General features: G+C 41.3%; 1 protein-coding gene across 1 annotated transcript in view; it reads left to right on the plus strand.

Moving 5' to 3' along the window:
- The window catches only part of esf1 (ESF1 nucleolar pre-rRNA processing protein), an 80,352-nt gene that overhangs the window by 16,973 nt on the left and 41,453 nt on the right, over positions 1 to 21,926 (plus strand). The window contains exons 3-9 of the mRNA XM_085981649.1: positions 3,713 to 4,011; positions 4,193 to 4,306; positions 9,503 to 9,618; positions 11,924 to 12,076; positions 13,346 to 13,460; positions 19,288 to 19,450; positions 20,197 to 20,352. Coding sequence (XP_085837775.1) covers positions 3,713 to 4,011; positions 4,193 to 4,306; positions 9,503 to 9,618; positions 11,924 to 12,076; positions 13,346 to 13,460; positions 19,288 to 19,450; positions 20,197 to 20,352 — 1,116 coding nt within the window. The remainder of the gene's footprint in view (positions 1 to 3,712; positions 4,012 to 4,192; positions 4,307 to 9,502; positions 9,619 to 11,923; positions 12,077 to 13,345; positions 13,461 to 19,287; positions 19,451 to 20,196; positions 20,353 to 21,926) is intronic.

Consider the following 21,926-nt stretch of genomic DNA (forward strand, 5'->3'; position numbering starts at 1 on the left):
GAACCACGATAGGGTTCCCCTTGTCCTCACCTTCCACCCCACCAGCCTCCACATTTAACCGATCATCCTCTGCCATTTCTGCTACCTCCAGCGTGATCCCACCAACAAACACATCTTCCCCTTTCACTATTCTGAAAGGACCTTTCCCTCTGCGACACCCTGGTCTACTCCTCAATCACGCCCTCCCCTTCCCATGGCACCTTCCCATGCAAGCGCAGGGGATGCAACCCCTGCCCTTTTACCCCCTCCCTTCCCACCATCCCGGGCCCCAAACACTCCTTCCAGGTGAAACAGCAATTTACTTGTACTTATTTCAATTTAGAGACCCAACACAGATTGTTTGACCGATTTGCAGAACATTTCCATTCAGTCCACAAGCGTGACCCCAAGCTTCCGGTCATCTGGCACTGTAATTCTCCACTTCACTCCCACGCTGACCTCTCCATCCTCAACCTCCTGCACTGTTCCAACGAAGTTCAACATAAGCTCGAGGAACGGCACCTCATCTTTTGATTCGGCACTTTACAGCCTTCTGGACTCAACATTAAGTTCAGCAATTTCAGACCATAACCTCTGCTCCCATTATTTTGGACGGCAGCTGTTGATGACTCTGCTATTCCCATTTACACCTCTTCTAGAGTCATCTTTTGTTTCTGCACTTGTCCCGTTACCATCTGCTTTTGCTTTGTACCATCATATATTTTTGTCATTTAATCTCTCCTGCCTTCCACCCTATCACAGACCTTCCCTTTTGTTCTTTCCTCCCCTCCCCACTTTCCCTGCCTCTGCACTTGCTTAAAACCTGTTGCGTGTCGAACTTTTTCTAGTTCTGACGAAAAAACATCGACCTGAAACGTTAACTCTGTTTCTCTCTGCAGAGATGCTGCCTGCCCTGCTGAGTATTTCCAGCATTTTCTGTGTTTATTTCAGATTTCCAGCATCCACAGTATTTTTTTAATGGAAACAGTTTGTCCACATCCACCCCATCAACCCCCTTCATAATTTTGAAGAACTCTATCGGGTCACCTCTTCGCCTTCTGTTTTCCTGGAAAAAAAAAGTCCTAGCCTGCTCAATCTTTCCTGATAGTTGCAGCTTCTCAATTCTGATAACATTCGTGTAACTTTTCTCTGCATTTTCTCCAGTCTTCAATATCATTTTTTTAGTATTGAGATCAGAAATGCATACGGTAGTTCAAGTGTGGTCTAACCACAGTTCTGTATAAATTATACATTACCTCCCTACTTTTGTGCTCTATTCCTCTAGACATGAACCCCAGTGCTTTCTTTGCATTCTTTATGACCTTAACAACGCGTGTTGCTACTTTCAATGATTTATGCCCTAAACAACGCGTGTTGCTACTTTCAATGATTTAGGCATCTGTATTCTCAGATCTCTTTGCTCCTCTACCCCATTAAGTTTCTTACCTTCCAAGGACTAAATGGCCTCCTTATTCCTCCTACCAAACTGAACCACCTAACACTTCACTGTATTGTATTTAATTTGTTGTTTATCTGCTCACTCTGCAAGCCTGTTCATGTCTTCCTATATTTTGGTGCAGTCCTCCACATGATTAGCTACACCCCTCAATTTGGTATCATCTGCAAATTTTGACACCATACCTCCAATTCCTGAGTCCAAATGATTTATGTAATTGGTGAACAAAAGTGGTCCCAGCGCAGATCCCTCCGGGACACCACTTCCCATTTTCTACCAGTCCAAGAAACTTTCCTTAACTCCTACATTCTGTTTTATAGCCATCTTTCTGCGACCTGGCCCCTGACTCCACATGCCTTGACCTTTGACATGAGTCTCTTACATGGCACCTTATTGAAGGCGTTTTGAAAGTCCATATATGCTACATCCACTATATTGCCCTTGGCTCCTCTGTTACTTCTTGAAGGAGTTCAATAAGGTTGGTTAAAAATGACCTTCCTATTAGAAATCCATGCATTTTAGGCAAGTTCGGAGTTTATGGAGAATGGGCATTGGAAGACTTGCAAGGAGAGTGTTGGAGTATCAATCTGGAGGTGACACATGCATGTGCCTGGATCTACTTGGCCAATTGGCTACAGGGTGCTAGATTTGTGGTTGCGCTGAGGGACTGAGATCCTTTGCATTTATTCAGTATGCAAAATATATCTTTCTCCATGGAATTACATTGTGTACACTTTTGTTTGCAACAGTCAAGTTGTGGTTATATGCATCAAATATCCAGTGTTCACGGGGTGAGTACAGCACAATCGGCTGCTTGAAGTGTTGAGTTCCTGTGCTCTTTTTGTTAAAAATTGTTCTTGGAATGCGAGTGATGCTGGAAAAGCTGTATTGATTGCTTGCCCATTGTTGTCCTGAGAAGGTGATGGTGGACTGCTTTTTGAACCACTAACTTTGTAACAGTTGTTAATGCAACTGAGTGTCTGCTAGGTGACGTTAAGAGTCAACTGCATAGTGTAGACTTGTCGGCCAGGCCAGGTAGGGGTGGCAGGTTCCCTTCCCTTACAGATCATAGCATGATACAGCACAGAGGAGACCTTTCGGCCCATTGTGCCTGTGCCAGCTCTAATTGAATGGCAGGACAGGCTCGAGGGGTTGAATGGCCTGCTCCTGTTCCTATGTTGCCTGAAGTTGTGATTTTAACACAATCCAGCAGCTTTCATGCCATGGTGGGATTTGAATTCCAGACCTCTGGGTTACAAGTTCACTACACTACCGCACCTGTATAAATCTTCATCTGTGACGTCTATGCCTCGTATCTAACCAAGATGCTGTTTTGTTTAGTGAATGGCGGAACGCTTTATGCTGGTGGAGTAAGGATTTGACCAAGCCTTGGGCGATCAAATGAGGGACGCCTTGTGGCGTACAATACACCAGATGGAGGGGTCAGGATAGAGGAGAGATGCTCCCCTTTTATCAGCCAGCATTTATTTTTTTGCTGGACACACTTTTCACCGGGCTCCCTGCAGCTGCTGAGAGTAGCAGGATGGCGGAGGCTGCAGAGTGCATTGCAGTGACCGGTCCGAAGCAGGAGGATGCTTTTTAAAAAATTAAGAGGTAGAATTTCTGTCGGGTTTTTCTCCGAACTTTGGCAGACAACCTACAGAAACTGCAGTTTCTCTGGGGTTTCCATTGATCTGCTGAAGTACAGCGGGAGATTGGAGAACTGCCCCCCCCACAAAGGAAACTGTACCCCTAAGTGTATTACATTACTTGAATGTACAGAGGAAAAGTACTTCTTCTGTTACAAAAAATTCAGAAACCATTCCACCAATAAAAGTTAACGATTAAATTGAGACTGAAGATTGTAAATTGAGTTCTCTCTCAGCTGCTAAAATATTTTTTTTACACCTTTCGTCGGGTAGTTTTGAAGAGGATAGGACTTTACCAATAGAAATAAAAAGTGAAATACTGCAAATGCTGGAAATCTGAAACAAACAGCAGAAACTGGAGAAATATATTATGCCTATCAGCATCTGTGGAGACCACAGTTCAAGTTTTGGGTTAATAACTTTGTCCCAGGTTCTGCTGAAGAGTACGAACCTAAAACATTGACTCTCTTTGTTTCCTGATTAACCAGCTGTGTGCTTCCAGTTTTCTCTGTCATTGTCTTGAGGGCTTCATTGCACCTTTTTTAAAAGGTTGTTAGAAAAACAGTTTTGTGCTTAAAAATTTTTTTTTTTTAAATTAACTGCTCATGTAATTGTTTCTGTATTTCAGAAAGCGATGACGTCTGTGAAGATGACAGTGACCATGGTGAGGGCAGCTGGTGTGAAGAAGAATCTTCAGGGTCAGATAGCCAAAGTCAGGAGGAGGAGGATGAAGAAATGGGAGACAGTGAAGATGATGAGGAATTATCCGAGGAGGACAGTGACAGTGGTCCTGACTTAGCTAGAGGGAAAGGAAATGTCGAAACAAGCTCTGATGAAGATGACTGTTTTGATGATCTATTGGAAAAGGACCCAGAAATTGAGCACAATTGGGGAGAACTGGCTAAGGATGCTGCACGTGGAGATACGGTACATCCCATGATTGTTATTTTTCTATTTGATCGCATAGATTGTAAATAAAAATGTTTAAAAATGTAGAAATTTTAACAACATATTTAATTACTGTATTATTAATTTTCCATAAAATAGTTTTAAAGGTGGGGGAATTTTCACAAGATTTCCATAACATTCATCCTGTTTTACTTTATAGGTCACTCAACGATTAGCAGTTTGCAACATAGACTGGGATAAAATAAAGGCAAATGATCTGCTGGTGTTATTGAATTCTTTCATCCCCCAAGGAGGTGTTGTGTTGTCTGTGAAGGTGAGTGTTTTTAAACTTTTCAATTTTTTTCCCTAGTTACATTGAGGTTTTTTCACCCTCACAATGATAAAGCAACTTTAACAAAAAATAAACATTGGACTGCTTCTGCTTGCAAATTAAAAATGATTTGGTGACCTGAATATGCTTGCATATTGGCAGTCTAACCATTTATGTTAGGTCATGGTAGAATTTAGGATTACCTTAAATGTTGTAATTCCTGACAAAACAGATAGTACGAGCTACAAAAAGGGAGTATGAAAAGAAATCCCAAGGAAACTAATATTGAATCAGGGACAGGGACTCAATAAAATTAACGTAAGGAAAATAATGGCACTAAAGAGTGACAAATCCCCAGGACCAGATGGTTTCCACCCCAGGGTTTTAAAGGAAGTAGATGAGCACTTTGGAAGATTATAGTTAGAGAATCTGCAAAGTTCTCTCGATTCAGGAACCATTCCTTTAGATTGGAAAATTGTGCCTGTCACTCTGCTATTTAAGAATGGTGACAGAGGGAAACTGGGGCATTATAGACCAGTTAGCCTAATATCTGTTGTCGGGAAATTATTAGTCTTTAATTAAGGATAGGGTGACTGAACACCTTGAAAATTTTCAGTTGATCAGAGAGAGCCAGCATAGATTTGTGAAAGGTAGGTCTTGCCTGACAAACCTGATTGAATTTTTTGAGGAGGTGACTAAAGTACCGGACAGGGGAATGTCTATGGATGTTATTTATATGGACTTCCAGAAGGCATTTGATAAAAGTCCCACATAAGAGACTGTTAACTAAGGTAGAAGCCCATGGAATTGAAGGCAAATTATTGACCTGGTTAGGAAATTGGCTGAGCGGCAGGAGGCAGAGAGTAGGGATAATGGGCAGGTACTCTAATTGGCAGGATGTGACTAAATCATAATGCTGATTTAGGGAGAGTTCTGTTGATATTGTGGATCTTCAGAATAAAGGGAGTAAGCAAATCTCCATTTATCCACTAAAATGCTGGCCTATGTAATAATAATTGTATTACCGTCTTAAATAAACTGTAGATTCTTAGAGCACAGAAGGAAGCCATTCAGCCCATCGTGCATGTGCCAGTTATTTGAAAAAGCTATTCATTTAGTCACACTCCCCTGCTCTTTACCCTTTTTTCCCCCTTCAAGTATTTATCCAATTCCTTTTTGAAAGTTACCATTGAATCTGCTTCTGCTTCTCCCACCCTTTCAGGTAGTGCATTCCAGATCCCCATAACATAGAAACATAGAAGATAGGAGCAGGAGTAGGCCATTCGGCCCCTCGAGCCTGCTCCGCTTTTCAATGTGATCATGGCTGATCATCCAAATTCAGTACCTGGTCCCTGCTTTCTCCCCATACCCCTTGATCCCTTTAGCCTTAAGAAATATATCCAACTCCTTGAATATATTTAATGAACTGGCCTCCACCGCCTTCTGTGGTAGAGAGTTCCACAGGTTCACCACTCTCTGGGTGTAGAAATTCCTCCTCATTTCTGTCCTAAATGGCTTACCCCTTATCCTTAGACTGTGTCACCTGGTTCTGGACTCCCCGACCATCGGGAACATCCTTCCTGCACCTAGTCTGTCCAGTCCTGTCAGAATTTTATAAGTTTCAATGAGTTCACCTCTCATTCTTCTAAACTCCAGCGAGTACAAGCCCATTTGACCCAATCTCTCCTCATACATCATTCCTGCCATCCCAGGTATCAGTCTGGTGAATCTTCGCTGAACCCCTTCCATGGCAAGAACATCCTTCCTCAGATAAGGCGACCAAAACTGCACACAATACTCAAGATGTGGCCTCACCAAGGTCCTGTACAACTGCAGCAAGACATCCTTGTTCCTGTACTCAAACCCTCTCGCTACGAAGGCCAACATACCATTTGCCTTCTTAACTGCCTGCTGCACCTGCATGCTTACCTTCAGCGACTGGTGCACAAGGACACCCAGGTCTCGTTGCACTTCCCCTTCTCCCAATCTATTGCCATTTAGATAATAATCTGCCGCCTTGTTTTTGCCACCAAAGTGGACAACCTCACATTTATTTACGTTATATTGCATCTGCCATGTTCCTGCCATGTTTCTGCCCAATCACCCAACATGTCCAAATCATCCTGGAGTTTCTCGACATCATCCTCACAGCACACGCGCCCACCCAGCTTTGTGTCATCTGCAAATTTGGAGATTACATCTAGTTCCCTTGTCTAGATCATTAATATATATTGTGAATAGCTGGGGTCCAAGGACCGATCCCTGCGGTCCCCCACTAGTCACTGCCTGCCACTCGGAAAAGGACCCGTTTATTCCAACTCTTTGCTTTCTATCTGCCAACCAGTTCTCTATCCAAGTCAATACCTTGCCCCCAATCCCACGTGCCTTAACTTTACACGCTAATCTCTTATGCGGGACCTTATCGAAGGCCTTCTGAAAGTCCAGATACACCACATCCACTGGTTCTCCCTTATCTATTTTACCAGTTACATCCTCAAAAAGTTCCAGTAGATTAGTCAAGCACGATTTACCTTTTGTGAATCCATGTTGACTTTGTCCGATCCTGTCACTGTTTTCCAAGTGCTCTGCTATTACATCTTTTATAATGGACTCTAGCATTTTCCCCACTACCAATGTCAGGCTTACCAGTCTGTAATTCCCCGTTTTCTCTCTACCACCTTTTTTGAATAGTGGGGTAACATTAGCTACCCTCCAATCCATGGGTACTGTTCCAGGTTCCATCGAATTTTGGAAGATGATCAGCAATGCATCTACTCTTTCTAGGGCCACTTCCTTAATCATAATCATAATCAACTTTATTGTCATTGATAGTGCACAAGTGCAGTACAACGAAATGTAGGCTTGCGGCTCCCGAGAGTGTACATTTAGATTAAGACATTTAAACATTCAACATTCATTTGGCTTGTAATACATTAACATAAACATAATAAAGTGCACTGGCAGATGTGCAGGCTTTAGAGTTTATTTGTGGAGTTCAGTAGGATGACAGCCCTGGGAAAGAAGCTGTTCCTAAATCTGGTCGTACGGGTGCGAATGCATCTGTAGCGTCTCCCAGATGGCAGGGGGGCGAACAGACTGTGGCTGGGGTGGGTAGGGTCTTTGATGATGGTCAGTGACCTCCGTAAACAGCGTTTCTGGTATATGTGCTCTATGGTCGGTAGCCGGGTGCCGGTAATGCGTTGGGCAGTTTTGACTACCCGCTGCAGGGCTTTCCGGTCATAGGAGCTACAGCTGCCATACCATACTGTGACACAGTTCGTCAGGATGCGATCTATTGTGCAGCGGCCGGTTAAAACCGGCTCATCTGGATCTGAGTGAGCCAGTCGTCACCGCTCAACCGCCTCGTCGTGGGCGTCGACTGTCGGTCCAGTACAGCCACAGCCAGCCACTTCTCCTACGCCTGCGGCACCATCCCAACCACGGCAACTGCCAGTTCATCTTCTGGCGCTCCGTTCCAGTTGCCAGAGTATCGCAGTCGGTCGGACAGACTCGTCAGACCCCCTTCTCGTCTTACCTTTTCTGTTAAAGACAATTCTGGGGGGGGGGGGGCGTATGTGGCGGAGCCACCAGGGGATTCAGGACAATTGTTTATAATTCCTTTAACAGCAATGTAGTGGAACCGGGGGCTGCACCTTTAATGTATCTGTTAACTGTACTATGGCTTTTCTTTACTCCGCGTGATGACGTCATGCCGCCCGTCACGTGATCCCCCAACGGCGGGAAGAACGTGATGATGTCATGACGTCAGTGTTCGGAACCTTCTAGCATTTCTAGAGAGGCTTTCAACCAGAACAGACCTATTTGCATTGTATCCAGCAGTTTACTGTTTAACTTCGTTTGTTCATTAAATTTTATTGTTTTTGATTCTCTGTGTCGATCTCAATTCTTCAGCTAGGAACCTCCGTTCCTACACTCTCTTCCTTTTTACATACTTGTAGAAGCTCTTACAATCTGCTTTTATATTTCTTGCTAGTTTTCTCTCATTCTATTTTTTCCCTTTTTATCAATTTTTTGGTCAACCTTTGCTGGTTTCTGAAACTCTCCCAATCCTCAGGCTTACTATTATTCTTTTCAACATTATAAGCTTCTTCTTTCAATCTAATACTATCCTTAACTTCTTTAGTTAGCCCGGTTGGATCACTTTTCCCGTGGAGTTTTTGTTTCTCAATGGAATGTATTTTTGTTGCGAATTATGAAATATTTCTTTAAATGCTAGCCACTGCTTATCTGCTGCCATACCTTTTAATCTATTTCTCCAATCTACCTTAGCCAACTCGCCCCCTCATACCTCTGTAATTGTCTTTATTTAAGTTTAAGACTCTAGTTTCAGACTTCGGCAAGTCACTCTCAAAGTTAACGTGAAATTCTATCATATTATGATCACACTGCCCCAGAGGATCCTTTACTATGAGATTGCTCATTAACCCTGTCTCATTAAAAAGTACAAGATCTAAAATAGCCTGTTCCCTGGTTGGTTCCATGACATATTATCCTAGGAAACTGTCCCGGATGCATTCCATGAACCTTCAGACTACCTTTGCCAATTTGATTTGTCCAGTCCATATGAAGATTAAAGTCCCCCAAGGTTATTGCATTACCTTTGTTGCAATTTCCTACTATTTCTGGGCTTGAATCCAGCAGAGGGTGCTGTAATTTAAGTGATGTAAATTGCATTGTTCACTGCTAGCAACAAGTTCATAAGTTGCTTTAAATTACTTAGTTCAATACTTTAAATGTAAAATATTTAGGACAGCGAGCAGGAGAAGCTTCTTACACAGGGTTGTAAGGCTGTGGAATGCACTATTGGAGGTGACAATTGAAGCAGAGAGTATGTCAACATTGAAGAATAGATTAGATAGGTCGCTGAAATAAAGGGGATATGGAAGAGGGCAGTGATGTGGGATTAGGACTACTGCTTGAGAGGAGAATAAACACCAACTGGTTGTGCCAAACAGCCTGTCTTCATGTTGTAATTTGACTAATGAATGGGGTGGCCATCATTTACCCTAGCAGAGCTGACTGAAACATCCCCTTTAGCTGAAAACACACATTAGGATTGGAACTTGGGCCTCCCCAACAATCTAATAAAAAAAACTGTTTATCCACTGGGTGGATATTTGGAAAGTAGGTTATGTGTAACAAAAAATATTTAAAAACTGGCTAATCTGCTCACTTTAGATCTACCCTTCAGAATTTGGAAAGGAAAAACTGAAAGAGGATGATTTGCGTGGGCCTGTAGAATTGCTGGACAATGATTTACCGGAAGATGCAGATGAAGACACAGACAAACAAAGGTAATCATCGTTTGCTGGACCTTGTTTTTCAGCCTCTCTGAGCTCTGCAGTAATATCTGGAATTCCCTCCCTAAACCTCTCTGACTCTCTACCTCTCTCTCCTCCTTTAAGATGCTCCTTAAAACCTACCTCTATCCTTTGTCATCTATCCTAGTATCTTCTTTGTGGCTGGGTGTCAAATTTTGTTTGAAAACGCTCCTGTGAAGCGCCTTGGGATGTTTTACTATGTTAAAGGCACTATACAAATGCAAGTTGTTATTGCAATAATATTTATATTAAAGAACTACCCAAGACTAGATGGTTGATTTACTACTTGTGATGTCAAGTTTGCCAAGTCCCCCATATGTGTAATTTACTCTTTGCGACTATAAAAAAACTTGGAATGGCTGTACCAGAGTGGATCCAAAAAGTATGTTTGTTTGTCAAAAATCCAAATTGCACTTGAATTGTCCAGCAGATGTACCAGCACTTGCCAATTATTTCCCACCCCTTAGGGGAGATTTTTTTTTTTCTTATGCCCTTAATATTTAATTATTCACACTTATTCTGTCACCTAAGGGAACAAGCAGGCTGCCAATGCTGAGCATGAGTTGACTGCCACTGAAAGTCCCCGTGGCATCTCTTCTTCTCATACATTTCTTTGATCACTGGCTCGTTTGATGATGCAGGCAGATTGGGAACTCGTCATGGGTTCGAAGATACAAGCCTGTGTCATGTCAGCTGATATATCAATACAGTTATTTTATTATGAAGGAAATTTGTTTCTTAAAGTAATTTCAGTTTATACATGTGCATTAAAAACAAGCAAAATTAATTTGCATCTCACCATCAGGGCTTCTTTAAATACAAAGAATTATGAGTAGTATTGATAGTTTTATTTGAATCATTTTTAATGAAATATTTTGCTTTGACAGTGGGTGCTGGTAGTATGATTGGGCATCTAGGGTTTGAAGGATTCCTAAACCTACCAATTGAGGGCGCTGCATTAACATGTTAAATCATCCCAGGGCTTATGCCATCTGCACCAGCTCCCTCGCCATTACCTCCTTTATGTCAAATCACTAATATCATCAGCATGTTTATCTTTCAAAAATGGCAACTGTACAGGACAGAAGAAAAGGATGTTAGCATGTTGAATCTGTTTGATTATTGTAAGTAGTCCTTTTAGTGAGACGGCGACTCTTAACATATTGCATTTTGTGCTTGAAAATCCTATTGGGAAATGTGGTATACTTTTTGGCAAAATAAATCTCGTGTTACAGTTGTACTGCAGGGCACCTTTAAAGTGGTATCTGTTTTAAGAGCCAGCAATGCCAAGCTATACTGCCATCAGCATACTGCCTTATATTAGTCAGATAAAAGCAGAGGTCTGTGCATGCATGCTTAAGTACATGCATAGAGCTCTGCTGACCAAATCCTAGTAGAGGTTTTAGTGTTAGTGGACTGATTAAGGAGCAAACAAACAGGAGTAGTGAAACAAAGGGACTTGGTAGTTTGGATAGACAAATCTTTGTAGGAGGTAAAACAAAAGCATACTAGGTTTTATAAAGAAGGGCATTGAGTACAAATCCAAAGAGGTAATATCGAACCTATTCAAATCATTGGTTGGGGTGCAATTAGAATATTATGCCCTGTTTTAGGTGCGTCACTTTTGGAAAGATGTCAAGAACATGAACAGGGTGCAGAAGAGATTCACTCAGGTGATGCCAGGGATGAGGAGCTTTAATTATGAGGCTAGATTAGGGAAACTAGGGCTCTTTTCATTAGAACAAAGAAGGTTAAGAGTAGATCTGTTGGTGGTGTTTAAAATTATCAATGGTTTTGACAAAGTCAATAGGGGAAAGCTATTTCCAGCATGTCAATAACTAGCGGCATAAATTTAAGATCATCACCAAAGGAATAATGGGAGAGGTAAGATTATTTTTTATGTAGAGGGTTGTTAAGTCTATGGAATGTCCTACCAGAAACATTGGTGGAAGCAGAATTCATAATGGCTTTTAAAAGGGAAGTGAATAAATACTTATTTGAAATTGAAAAGCGCAGGGAATGGTCTCAGTGGATAGCTCTTTCAGAAAGCTGAATGGCTTCCTGTGCTGTGCTCTGTTGACATTTTGCTAAAATTTAAAAACCTAGAAGATAGTTTATTGCACCACCTGTGAACTTTAGTTTTAACTTTTAAAAAGTTGGCTTTCCATTAATTGCAGTTTTACTGAGAACCTGAAACCACTTAGCATTTATATGCACATTTTACACAGCATATATATATATATATTTTTTACTTTAACCAGTTATACTTTCTTCATAGAATTATCAGAGAAAAAGTGCGAGAGTATCAGTTCAAACGGCTGAGATACTACTATGCAGTGGTGGACTGTGATTCTCCTGAAACAGCCAATAAGCTTTATGAGGAATGTGATGGGATGGAGTATGAAAGTAGCTGTTCCTTTCTGGATCTCAGGTTCAGTAAAGATGTTGAATTTCTATTTCTTTGGTTTGCAATAAAGCAGAATGTAATTGTACGACCGAATCTGTAACGGACAGCCAATAACTTCTAATTAGCTTTGGTAAATAAATGTGGTGGAGCCTCAGGGCTGCACTGAGCAAATGGAGTCCATTTGGTAGCAACTAGCAGCTAAAAATGACTGGGAATTTACAATGCAGCGCACATCTTCCCTCTTCCAATTTGGAGTGAGCAGGTGGCAGTCTGGCCAAGTTCAGCTGAGGTCAAGTTAGGACCAGCAGGCCTAAAAATAACAGAGAATTTATTTGGCAACATCTAGCTTACTCCCCCCAATTTGGAGAGAGTGCTGATTCTTGGGTGATAATCTGGCCAGTTTTATAAATCATTTCAGGTCATTCACCTCCATCTCAATCCGTAAACCCATTCTACATTTGATTTACACTTTACTGGATGCAGTACTCAAAGTGTAGTCTGACCGGACTGGCACTATACTGTTTGAGCATGATTTCCTCTGACCAATGCTCTATTGTTTTGGTTAATATAGTTCAGCATTCTATTTGATTATTTTGCTGCTCTGTCGTGTTTGGACGTGTTGAACATTAAGTCTAAGCACACTCTGCCTGTTCTCTATTTGACTATCTTTAATTTCAATCATTGTTTTTATTTCATGCTTTCTGCTTTTGCCCATTTTCTGTCTTTGTGACTGAAGGCAGTGACGTGTGCTGGGGGTACAATTCCACAGGCAACTGTTGCCCTCCATTAGGTTCCCTGGTGGCCATTCTTTTGTGTTGAGCCTGGACGTGTGTTTGTGGGCCACTTGATTGTCGATTTTTACTTGTGGGTATGGATCTAATTTGCAATAATGAATGAGCAAATGTGTGCGTGAATTGCACAAAACAATGACAACAGTTGCTCCTCTCTCTGCACTTCAGTTGTCCCATAACAGTTAATTAAAGCTCAGTTTGCAAAGATGTTAATGCAGGTTTTAACAGATGTTTAAGCACAAACTTGTATTACTGTTATTGTAATAATAGTAGTAGTGCTGGTAGTAATTGAATTGTTTGTTGCATTTGTCTTTGCCATAAACCAATTTAACCTATTAACATGAAGTGAGTTTACTTAATTGTACATAGTCTCTGAGTATGGATTTTTATCTCTTGGTAGCTAAATACTGTATTCTAATTATATTGCTGCAGTTACTGTGTCAATAAGGATTGGAAAATTTGTGTCTGAGAAAGGTTTGTTTGGGTTTGTATTGTTATCCAGGTTTATACCAGACGAGCTAACATTTGAAGAGGAGCCAAAGGATGTTGCTGCAGATGTGGATTTGGCAGCATACAAACCAAAATATTTCACATCAACAGCACTCGGCACATCAAAGGTAATTAAAAGCATTTGCCCGTAATCTTATAAGCAACATAGGCCGTGTATATACTATGAATCGTCCATTTCATAAACTGTGAACTTGGAATTTATAAAAATCAAATGAGATCAGTTTAAAGTAATAAATAATGTATATATGGTAACAGTTAAGACGAGATGTAATTTTTGCTTTCTATGGTCCTACATGCATCAATTTAAACAAGTTTAAAAATAAAACATCTTGGTCTCAGAAAATTGCATAACGTAGTCCAGATTGAAAAAATGAAGCATGGAACTGGGCAGATTTCATGCAGATTTATCATTTTGATGTGCCAAAACAAAATTGGTCTTTTTTTAAGAAATGGAGTTGGTAGTAATGCATCTGAGAGATTGAACTCGTGCTTCATTTTTTAAATGACTATTTTCTGGAACTGAATTAAAGTTCTGCAGAATCATTAGATGCTTCATTTATATGTTACCTATAAACCACCTATCTATTCAGAATGTGGATTTATATACCCATTAAAGCATTAACTGGCATTAAAGGCTAATCACTATACGATAATTATCAATGAAGTACTGAATTTATTTAAGAAACAATAGAGGTGCCATTACACTACTTGGTGTATTCTATAGGCCACCAACTAGTGGGAAGGATATAGAGGAGCAAATTTGCAAGGAAATTACAGAGAGGTGCAAGAACTATAAAGTAGTGATAATGGAGGACTTTAACTATCCTAATATAGACTGGGATAGTAAAAGTGTAAAGGGCAAAGAGGGGGAAGAATTTCTGAAGTGTGTTCAGGAGAACTTTCTTGATCAGTACATTTCCGGCCCAACGAGGAAGGAGGCATTGCTGGATGTGGTTCTGGGGAATGAGGTGGGTCGAGTGCAGCAAGTGTCAGTAGGGGAACATTTAGGGAACAGTGATCATAGTATGATAATGTTTAGATTAGCTATGGAAAAGGACGGGAGCAATCTAGAGTAAAAATACTTAATTGGAGGAAGGCCAATTTCAGTGGTTTGAGAATGGATCTGGCCCGGGTAAATTGGAATCAAAGATTGGCAGGCAAAACTGTAATAGAACAATGGGCTGCCTTTAAAGAGGAGATGGTTCGGGTTGAGTCAAGGTACATTCCCACGAGGGGAAAAGTAGGGCAACCAAAGTCAGAGCTCCCTGGATGACGAAAGAGATGGAGAGTAAGATGAAGCAGGAAAAGGGGGCGTATGACATGTCAGGTTGAGAATGCAAGTGAGAACCAGGCTGAATACAGAAAGTTCAGAGGGAAAGTGAAAATGGAAATGAGGGGCGAAGCGAGAGTATGCGAATAGATTGGCACCTATCATAATAGGGAATCCAAAAGTCTTCTACAGGCATATAAATAGTAAGTGGGTAGTAAGAGGAGGGGTGGGGCCGATTAGGGACCAAAAAGGGGACCTGTGCATGGAGGCAGAGGGCATGGCTGAGGTACTAAATGAGTACTTTGCATCTGTCTTTACCAAGAAAGAAGATGCTGCCAAAGTCAGTGAAAGAGGAGGTAGTTGAGATACTGGCTGGGATAGAAATTGATAAAGAGGAGGTATTAGAAAGGCTGGCTGTACTTAAAGTATATAAGTCACCAGGACCGGATGGGATGCATCCTAGGATGCTGAGGGAAATTGCGAAGGTAGTGACCCTAATCTTCCAATCCTCCTTAGATACGGGGGTGGTGCCAGAGAACTGGAGAATTGCAAATGTTACACCCTTGTTCAAAAGAGGGTGCAAGGATAAACCCAGCAACTACAGGCCAGTCAGTTTAACCTCGGTAGTGGGGAAGCTTTTAGAAACGATAACCCGGGACAAAATTAACAGTCACTTGGACAAGTGTGGATTAATTGAGGAAAGCCAGCACGGATTTGTTAAAGGCAAATTGTTTAACTAACCTGATTGAGTTTTTTGATGAGGTAACAGAGAGGGTTGATGAGGGCAATGCGGTTGATATGGCGTACATGGACTTCCCAAAGACGTTTGATAAAGTGCCACATAATAGGCTTGCCAGCAAAATTGAAGGCCATGGAATAAAAGGGACAGTGGCAGCATGGATACGAAATTGGCTAAGTGACAGGAAACAGAGAGTAGTGGTGAACGGTTGTTTTTCGGACTGGAGGAAGGTATACAGTGGTGTTGCCCAGGGGTCTGTACTAGGACCACTGCTTTTCTTGATGTATATTAATGACTTAGACTTGGGTGTACAGGGCACAATTTCAAAATTTACAGATGACACAAAACTTGGAAGTATAGTGAACAGTGAGGAGGATAGTGATAGACTTCAAGAGGACATAGACAGGCTGGTGGAATGGGCGGACATGTGGTAGATGAAATTTAACGCAGAAAAGTGCGAAGTGATTCATTTTGGTAGGAAGAACGAGGAGAGGCAATATAAACTGAAGGGTACAATCCTAAAGGGGTGGTTGAACAGAGAGACCTGGGGGTATATGTGCACAAATCATTGAAGGTGGTAGGGCAGGTTGAGAAAGCAGTTAAAAAAGCATACGAGATCCTGGGCTTCATAAGTAGAGGCATAGAGTACAAAAGCAAGGAAGTTATGATGAACCTTTATAAAACACTGGTCCCACCTCAACTAGAGTATTGTGTCCAATTCTGGGCACCACACTTTAGGAAGGATGTGAAGGCCTTAGAGAGGGTGCAGAAAAGATTTACAAGAATGGTTCCAGGGATGAGGGACTTCAGTTACATAAGAAATAGGAGCAGAAACATCGACTTCTGTTTTGAATATACCCAATGACTGAGCCTCCACTGCCCTCTGGGGTAGAGAATTCCAAAGATTCATCACCCTCTGTGAAGAAATTTCTTCTCCTCTCAGCCCTGAATGGCCAACCCTTTATCCTGAGGCTGTGGCCCCTGGTTCTAGACTCCCCAGCCAAGGGAAACATTCTCCCAGCATCTACCCTATCAAGCCCTGTAATAATTTTGTGTGCTTCAAAGAGATCCCCTCTCATTCTTCTGAATTCAAGGGAATACAGGCCTAGTTTACTCAATCTCTTCTCATACGACAGTCCTGCCACCCCAGGAATCAATCTTGTGAACCTTCGTTGCACTCCCTCTATGGCAGGTATATCCTTCCTTAGGTAAGGAGACCAAAATTGTACACCGTACTCCAGGTGTGGTCTCACCAAGGCCCTAGATAATTGGAGTAAGACTCCTTTACTCCTGTACTCAAATCCTCTTGTAATGAAGGCCAGCATACTATTTGCCTTCCTAATGGCTTGCTGCACCTGCACATTCACTTTCAGTGACTCATGTACAAGGACACCCAGATCCTTTTGAGCATCTGCATTCCTCAATCTTTCACCATTTAGGAAATACTCTGCCTTTCTGTTTTTTCTACCAAAGTGGATAACTTCACATTTATCCACATTGTATTCCATCTGCCATGTTCTCGCCCACTCACTGAGCCTGTCGAGATCCCCTTGAAGCCTCTTCACATCATCTTCACAACTAACACTGCCATCTAGCTTTGCATCATCAGCAAATTTGGTAATGTTACATTTAGTCCTCTCATCGTGGATAGACTGGAGAGGCTGGGGTGGTTCTCCTTAGAGCAGAGAAGGTTGAGAGGAGATTTGATAGAGGTGTTCAAAATCATGAGGGGTCTAGACAAAGTAGATAGAGAGAAACTGTTTCTAGTGGCAGAAGGGTTGGTAACCAGAGGACACAGATTTAAGGTGATTGGCAGAAGAACCAAAAGTGACATGCGAGAAAAACTTCTTTACGCAGCGAGTGGTTAGGATCTGGAATGCACTGCCTGAAAGGATGGTGGAGGCAGATTCAGTCGTGGCTTTCAAAAGGGAATTGGATAAGTACCTGAAGGAAAAAATTTGCAGGGCTACAGGGAAAGGGTGGGGGAATGGGACTAGCTGAGATGCTCTTGCAGAGAGCCCCCTCGGGCTTGACGGGCCAAATGGCCTGCTTCTGTGCTTTAACTATTCTATGATTCTAATTATTCACTCTGGATAAATCACATTGCTATATTAGACCCTACTTATTCCTGCTAATACCTAATATATAGAAACGTACTTACATCACAGAAACAGGCCATTTAGCCTAACCTGTCCGTGTCGGCGTTTACCATCCATGTCAGCAAATAGTTATAATCACATTTATCCGCCCTGTTCCCATATCCCCTCAATCTCTTTTCCTTCATCTCATATTAAATTTAATCTTGAATGTAGACATTGTTTCTGCATCAACCTCTAACCCGAGAAGTGTGCTCTCGTCTCACAACTTGCTGTGTAAAGTTTCTCGTGCCCTTTGCTCTAAATCTGTTGCATTTAATCTTGTATCTACTGCTCCTTGTTCTTAATCCCTCAGCTACTGAAACAGTCTGCTTCTATCTAACCTGTCCCAACCTTTCACAATTTAAAAAAAACTTCTACTATATCGGCCCATGATCTGTGTTGTTTTTAGTCTTTCTTTGTATTTGTATTCTCCCATACTTGGCTGCATCCGAGTGAATCTGCATTGTACCCACTCTAAAGCCTCAATATTCTTCCTATAGTGTGGATCCCAATACCGCACACAGTACACTGAGGTGTTACGGTTTTACATAGTCTCATCATTACCTCTTGGCTTCTATATTTTAGATCTCGAGATAAGACCTAAAATGCTATTAACATTTTTTTGCAGCCTTATCAACCTGAGGTGCTGCCTTTAATGCCTGTGAACCTGTCCTCCCAAAACCCTCTGCTCTCCCACAACACTGAGCTTATTTGCATTCAGAGTATAATTACTACAGATAAATACTACCTATGTTGGAAACAGTATTAATCTGGGTAAACAATATTTCAAATAAGCTTAGAACTAGCTGTCAGAACATTTAGAAGCAGTAGGTCAGTGCACATTATAATCCAGGACATTCCAGTGATTGTATTTAAAATAATTGAGCTCTGCTATTTCTAAAATATGCTTTTAAACAATTCATAAAAGTTGAGCATCTTTATGGTTTAAAAAAAACGATAACCCTCCAATTGTTTCCTCTCCTGTCCTAAAGGCTCTGACTCTCGCTGGTATATGATTATACAAGTGCTGGCAATCCCCTAGTGCTAAACTAAAGGTAAAGTCTCAAGTTATTAAAGTCAAAATTAAGGCCAGAGGGCTGCAAAGGGCCTAATAAAAAGATAGGGTGCTGTTCATTGAGCTTGCTTTGAGCTTTATGGGAATAGTGTCGAAGGCCAAAGATCGAGAGGCTGGTGTGGGATGGGGGATTGAAGCAAGTTCAAGGTGTGGTCTGACCAGAGCACTTAGTTTGATCATGACTTTCTCTGTCTTGTTTTGCCTGTTTAGTTTAGCATTCTGTTCGCTTTGTTGATTGCTGTTCTGCAGTGGTTAGATATGTTGAGCAGCAAGTTTACGAATACTCCTACTCTTTCAACTTTGCCCTGAGCTACTTCAACACCATTCATGGAGTGCATGTATTGCCCATTTTTGGTCTTTAGTGCAGTGCTGGATATTTGACGGCATCAAATTTTATTTGGCACTATTCTGCCCACTTAGATATTTTGTAATTTTTGAGCTGCCTCATCTGAATCCATTGCCCCAACTAGTTTAAGCATCATTTGCAAATTTACATTGAATTTCTGAATTCAAGTCTGTTTCAATTAGAAACAGCAGTGGTCCCTATACCAATCTCTTTTTTTACTTTTTAAAATGTTCTCTTTGTCCTAACCTCCAGACAGTACAGGCAAAAATCATCAAAACAATGTGACAATCTGTTCTAAGTCAATTGCTTCAAAAGGGTTGACCCTCTCCTCTTAGTCAGAAATTAACCTTAATTTGTTTATTGTAGGCAGAACTGACATGGGATGAGACTGACCATGAGCGTGTCACTACATTGACAAAACGGTTTAAAAAGGATGAGATTAAGGAAATGGATTTCAAAGCATACTTGGCTTCTTCAAGTGAGGAAGATGATGAAGCTGACACAGAGGAGGTAAAGGAGCCACAGCAAGGTGAGGAAAGATTTGGGGTTAGGATCTTTTTAAAGCAGTGGTAGCCCTGGGACTTGCTTATGCCCACCTCTTCCTTACATTTGCCCCTCAGTAAATAATGCTGCTCCATGTATCTCTCGGCCTCAATTACTGCCGTGCAGTTCTGTGATATTGCTGGGATAAGTAAAATTAGAGAGTTATTATGACCCTTGACAGAAGGTTGGTGAGTAATTCTGTTTGAAGATTTGGTTGTTGTTGATAGTGACCGCACAATGCCATATGTACATACAAACAGGATGTGTTACTTAGCATTTTTAAATTGTAATTATACGTGAAAGAATGTGAACTAAGACTCCTAGCTCTCTTTCAACTTTGCCCATAGCTACTTCAACACCATTCATGGAGTGCATGTATTGTCCATTTTTGTTCTTTTGTGCAGTGCTGGATATTTGAGGGCATTAAATTTAATTTGCCATTGTTCTGCCCACTTAGATATTTTGCAATTTCTGAGTTGCCTCCTGAATCGATTGCCCCTATTCGTTACTGGTTTAAGCATCATTTGCAGATTTGACCAATTTGCATTGAGTTTCTGAATCCAAGTCATGAATGTGTCATGGTGTGTTTTCCTTGGACGTCTTCAGTTCTGTCATTTCTAGACAGGAATAAAATTGAGTTTTTTTTCAATCTACATTTTTCAGAAGTATTTGTGCACTAAATTGTACCACCTTGAGAATTTACAGGTTAATTTTTATTTTGCTTACTCTTAGATGATGACATAAAAAGTGTGTCAGAAAGTAAAATGACAGTTACGACAAAGAAGGACGACGAACAACAGATTTCAAAATACAGAGAGCTATTGAGAACAATACAAGGAAAGGAAGAAAAAAATAAAGACATGGAAATGGAGATCACCTGGATTCCAGGTAAACCTGTTGTAGCCTGTTGTCTGAATAATTCGTGGACAGCAGTGTCTAAAATGGAATCGCTCCATGGTTTGATGTACAATATGGAAAAGCCTTTTGTTTAGGGATTTATTGTTTTTCAACAGGAACAACTTGCATTATGTAGTGCTGTTAATGTTTGAAAAAAAAAAAATCTCCCTAAGCACTTTAGAGGCACAAGGAAAAGAATGGATGTTAAGCCAAAGAAGCAGATATTAAGAGGGGGGACCAAAAGCTTGGTCAGAAAGAGGTAGGTTTTAAGGAGGGTCTTAAAGAATGAGAGTGAGATTGAGAGGTGGAGGGATTTAGCGAAGGAATTTCAGAGTGGGACCTAGGTGGTTGAATGGAGGGGGAGATGCATTAGCGGCTGGAGACAGAGGAACAGAGTTCTGGAATGGTTGTAGGGCTGGAAGAGATACAGAGATGGGGAGGTCATGAACATGAAGGGGTGGGGGCAGGGGGATTTAAACACAGGATGTAAATTTTAAATTGGAGGTACTAGGGGGGGCCGGAGCCAATGTACAAAATTACACTTAAAGAAAGCAAGAACTTACATTTACGGTTTTATTGAGTGTAAAGTAATTTCTCTGCAACAAGGAAAGGAATCTGAAGTCAACCCCCATCAAGACTAGGAGGGAAAAAAATCCCTCTTCCTGAACAGGAGATATTCTCATCTGTGCCCAGCAAAACATCTGGCTGGAGACTGCTAGTTCGGATCTCCTGTCTAGAAATGACCAACTTGAATCAGCTATATTTGGGTCTGACTTCGGCCAGCTGCTAGAAGTAAGCATCCTGTCTGGTCTTTGCCAATCTCATTATTTGGATTTAGTATTGAATTTTTGTTTCTTGGGGGTTTTTCTCCTATTTCTGCCAATTTCTCCCCTTCCCTCTTCCAAAGCCATTGACTTCTTCCTTCTATAGATATGTGAAGAGAAAAAGATTGGTGAAGTCAAGCGTAAGTCCCTTGCAGTCAGAATCAGGGGAATTTATAATGGGGAACAAAGAAATGGCAGACCAATTAAATACATACTTTGGTTCTGTCTTCACAAAGGAGGACACAAATAATCTCCCAGAGATATCGGGGAACATAGGGTTTAATGAGAGGGAGGAATTGAATGAAATCAGTATTTGTAGGGAAATGGTGTTAGGGAAATTGACGGGATTGAAGGCCGATAAATCCCCAGAGCCTGATAATCTACATCCTAGGGTACTTAAGGAAGTGGCCCTAGAAATAGTAGATGCATTGCTGGTCATCTTCCAAAATTCTATAGACTCTGGAACAGTTCCCATGGATTGGAGGACAGCTAATGTAACCCCACTATTTAAGAAGGGTGGTAGAGAGAAAACGGGGAATTATAGACCGGTAAGCCTGACATCAGCAGTGTGGAAAATGCTAGAGTCCATTATAAAAGATGTAATAGCAGCGCACTTGGAAAACAGTGACAGGATCGGACAAAGTCAACATGGATTTACAAAAGGTAAATCACGCTTGACTAATCTACTGGAATTTTTTGAGGATGTAACTGGTAGAATAGATGAGGGAGAACCAGTGGATG

This window comes from Somniosus microcephalus, chromosome 3, assembly GCF_052327205.1.
Source record: "Somniosus microcephalus isolate GS21.2 chromosome 3, FLI_Smic_1.0, whole genome shotgun sequence".
Taxonomy (NCBI): Eukaryota; Metazoa; Chordata; class Chondrichthyes; order Squaliformes; family Somniosidae; genus Somniosus; species Somniosus microcephalus.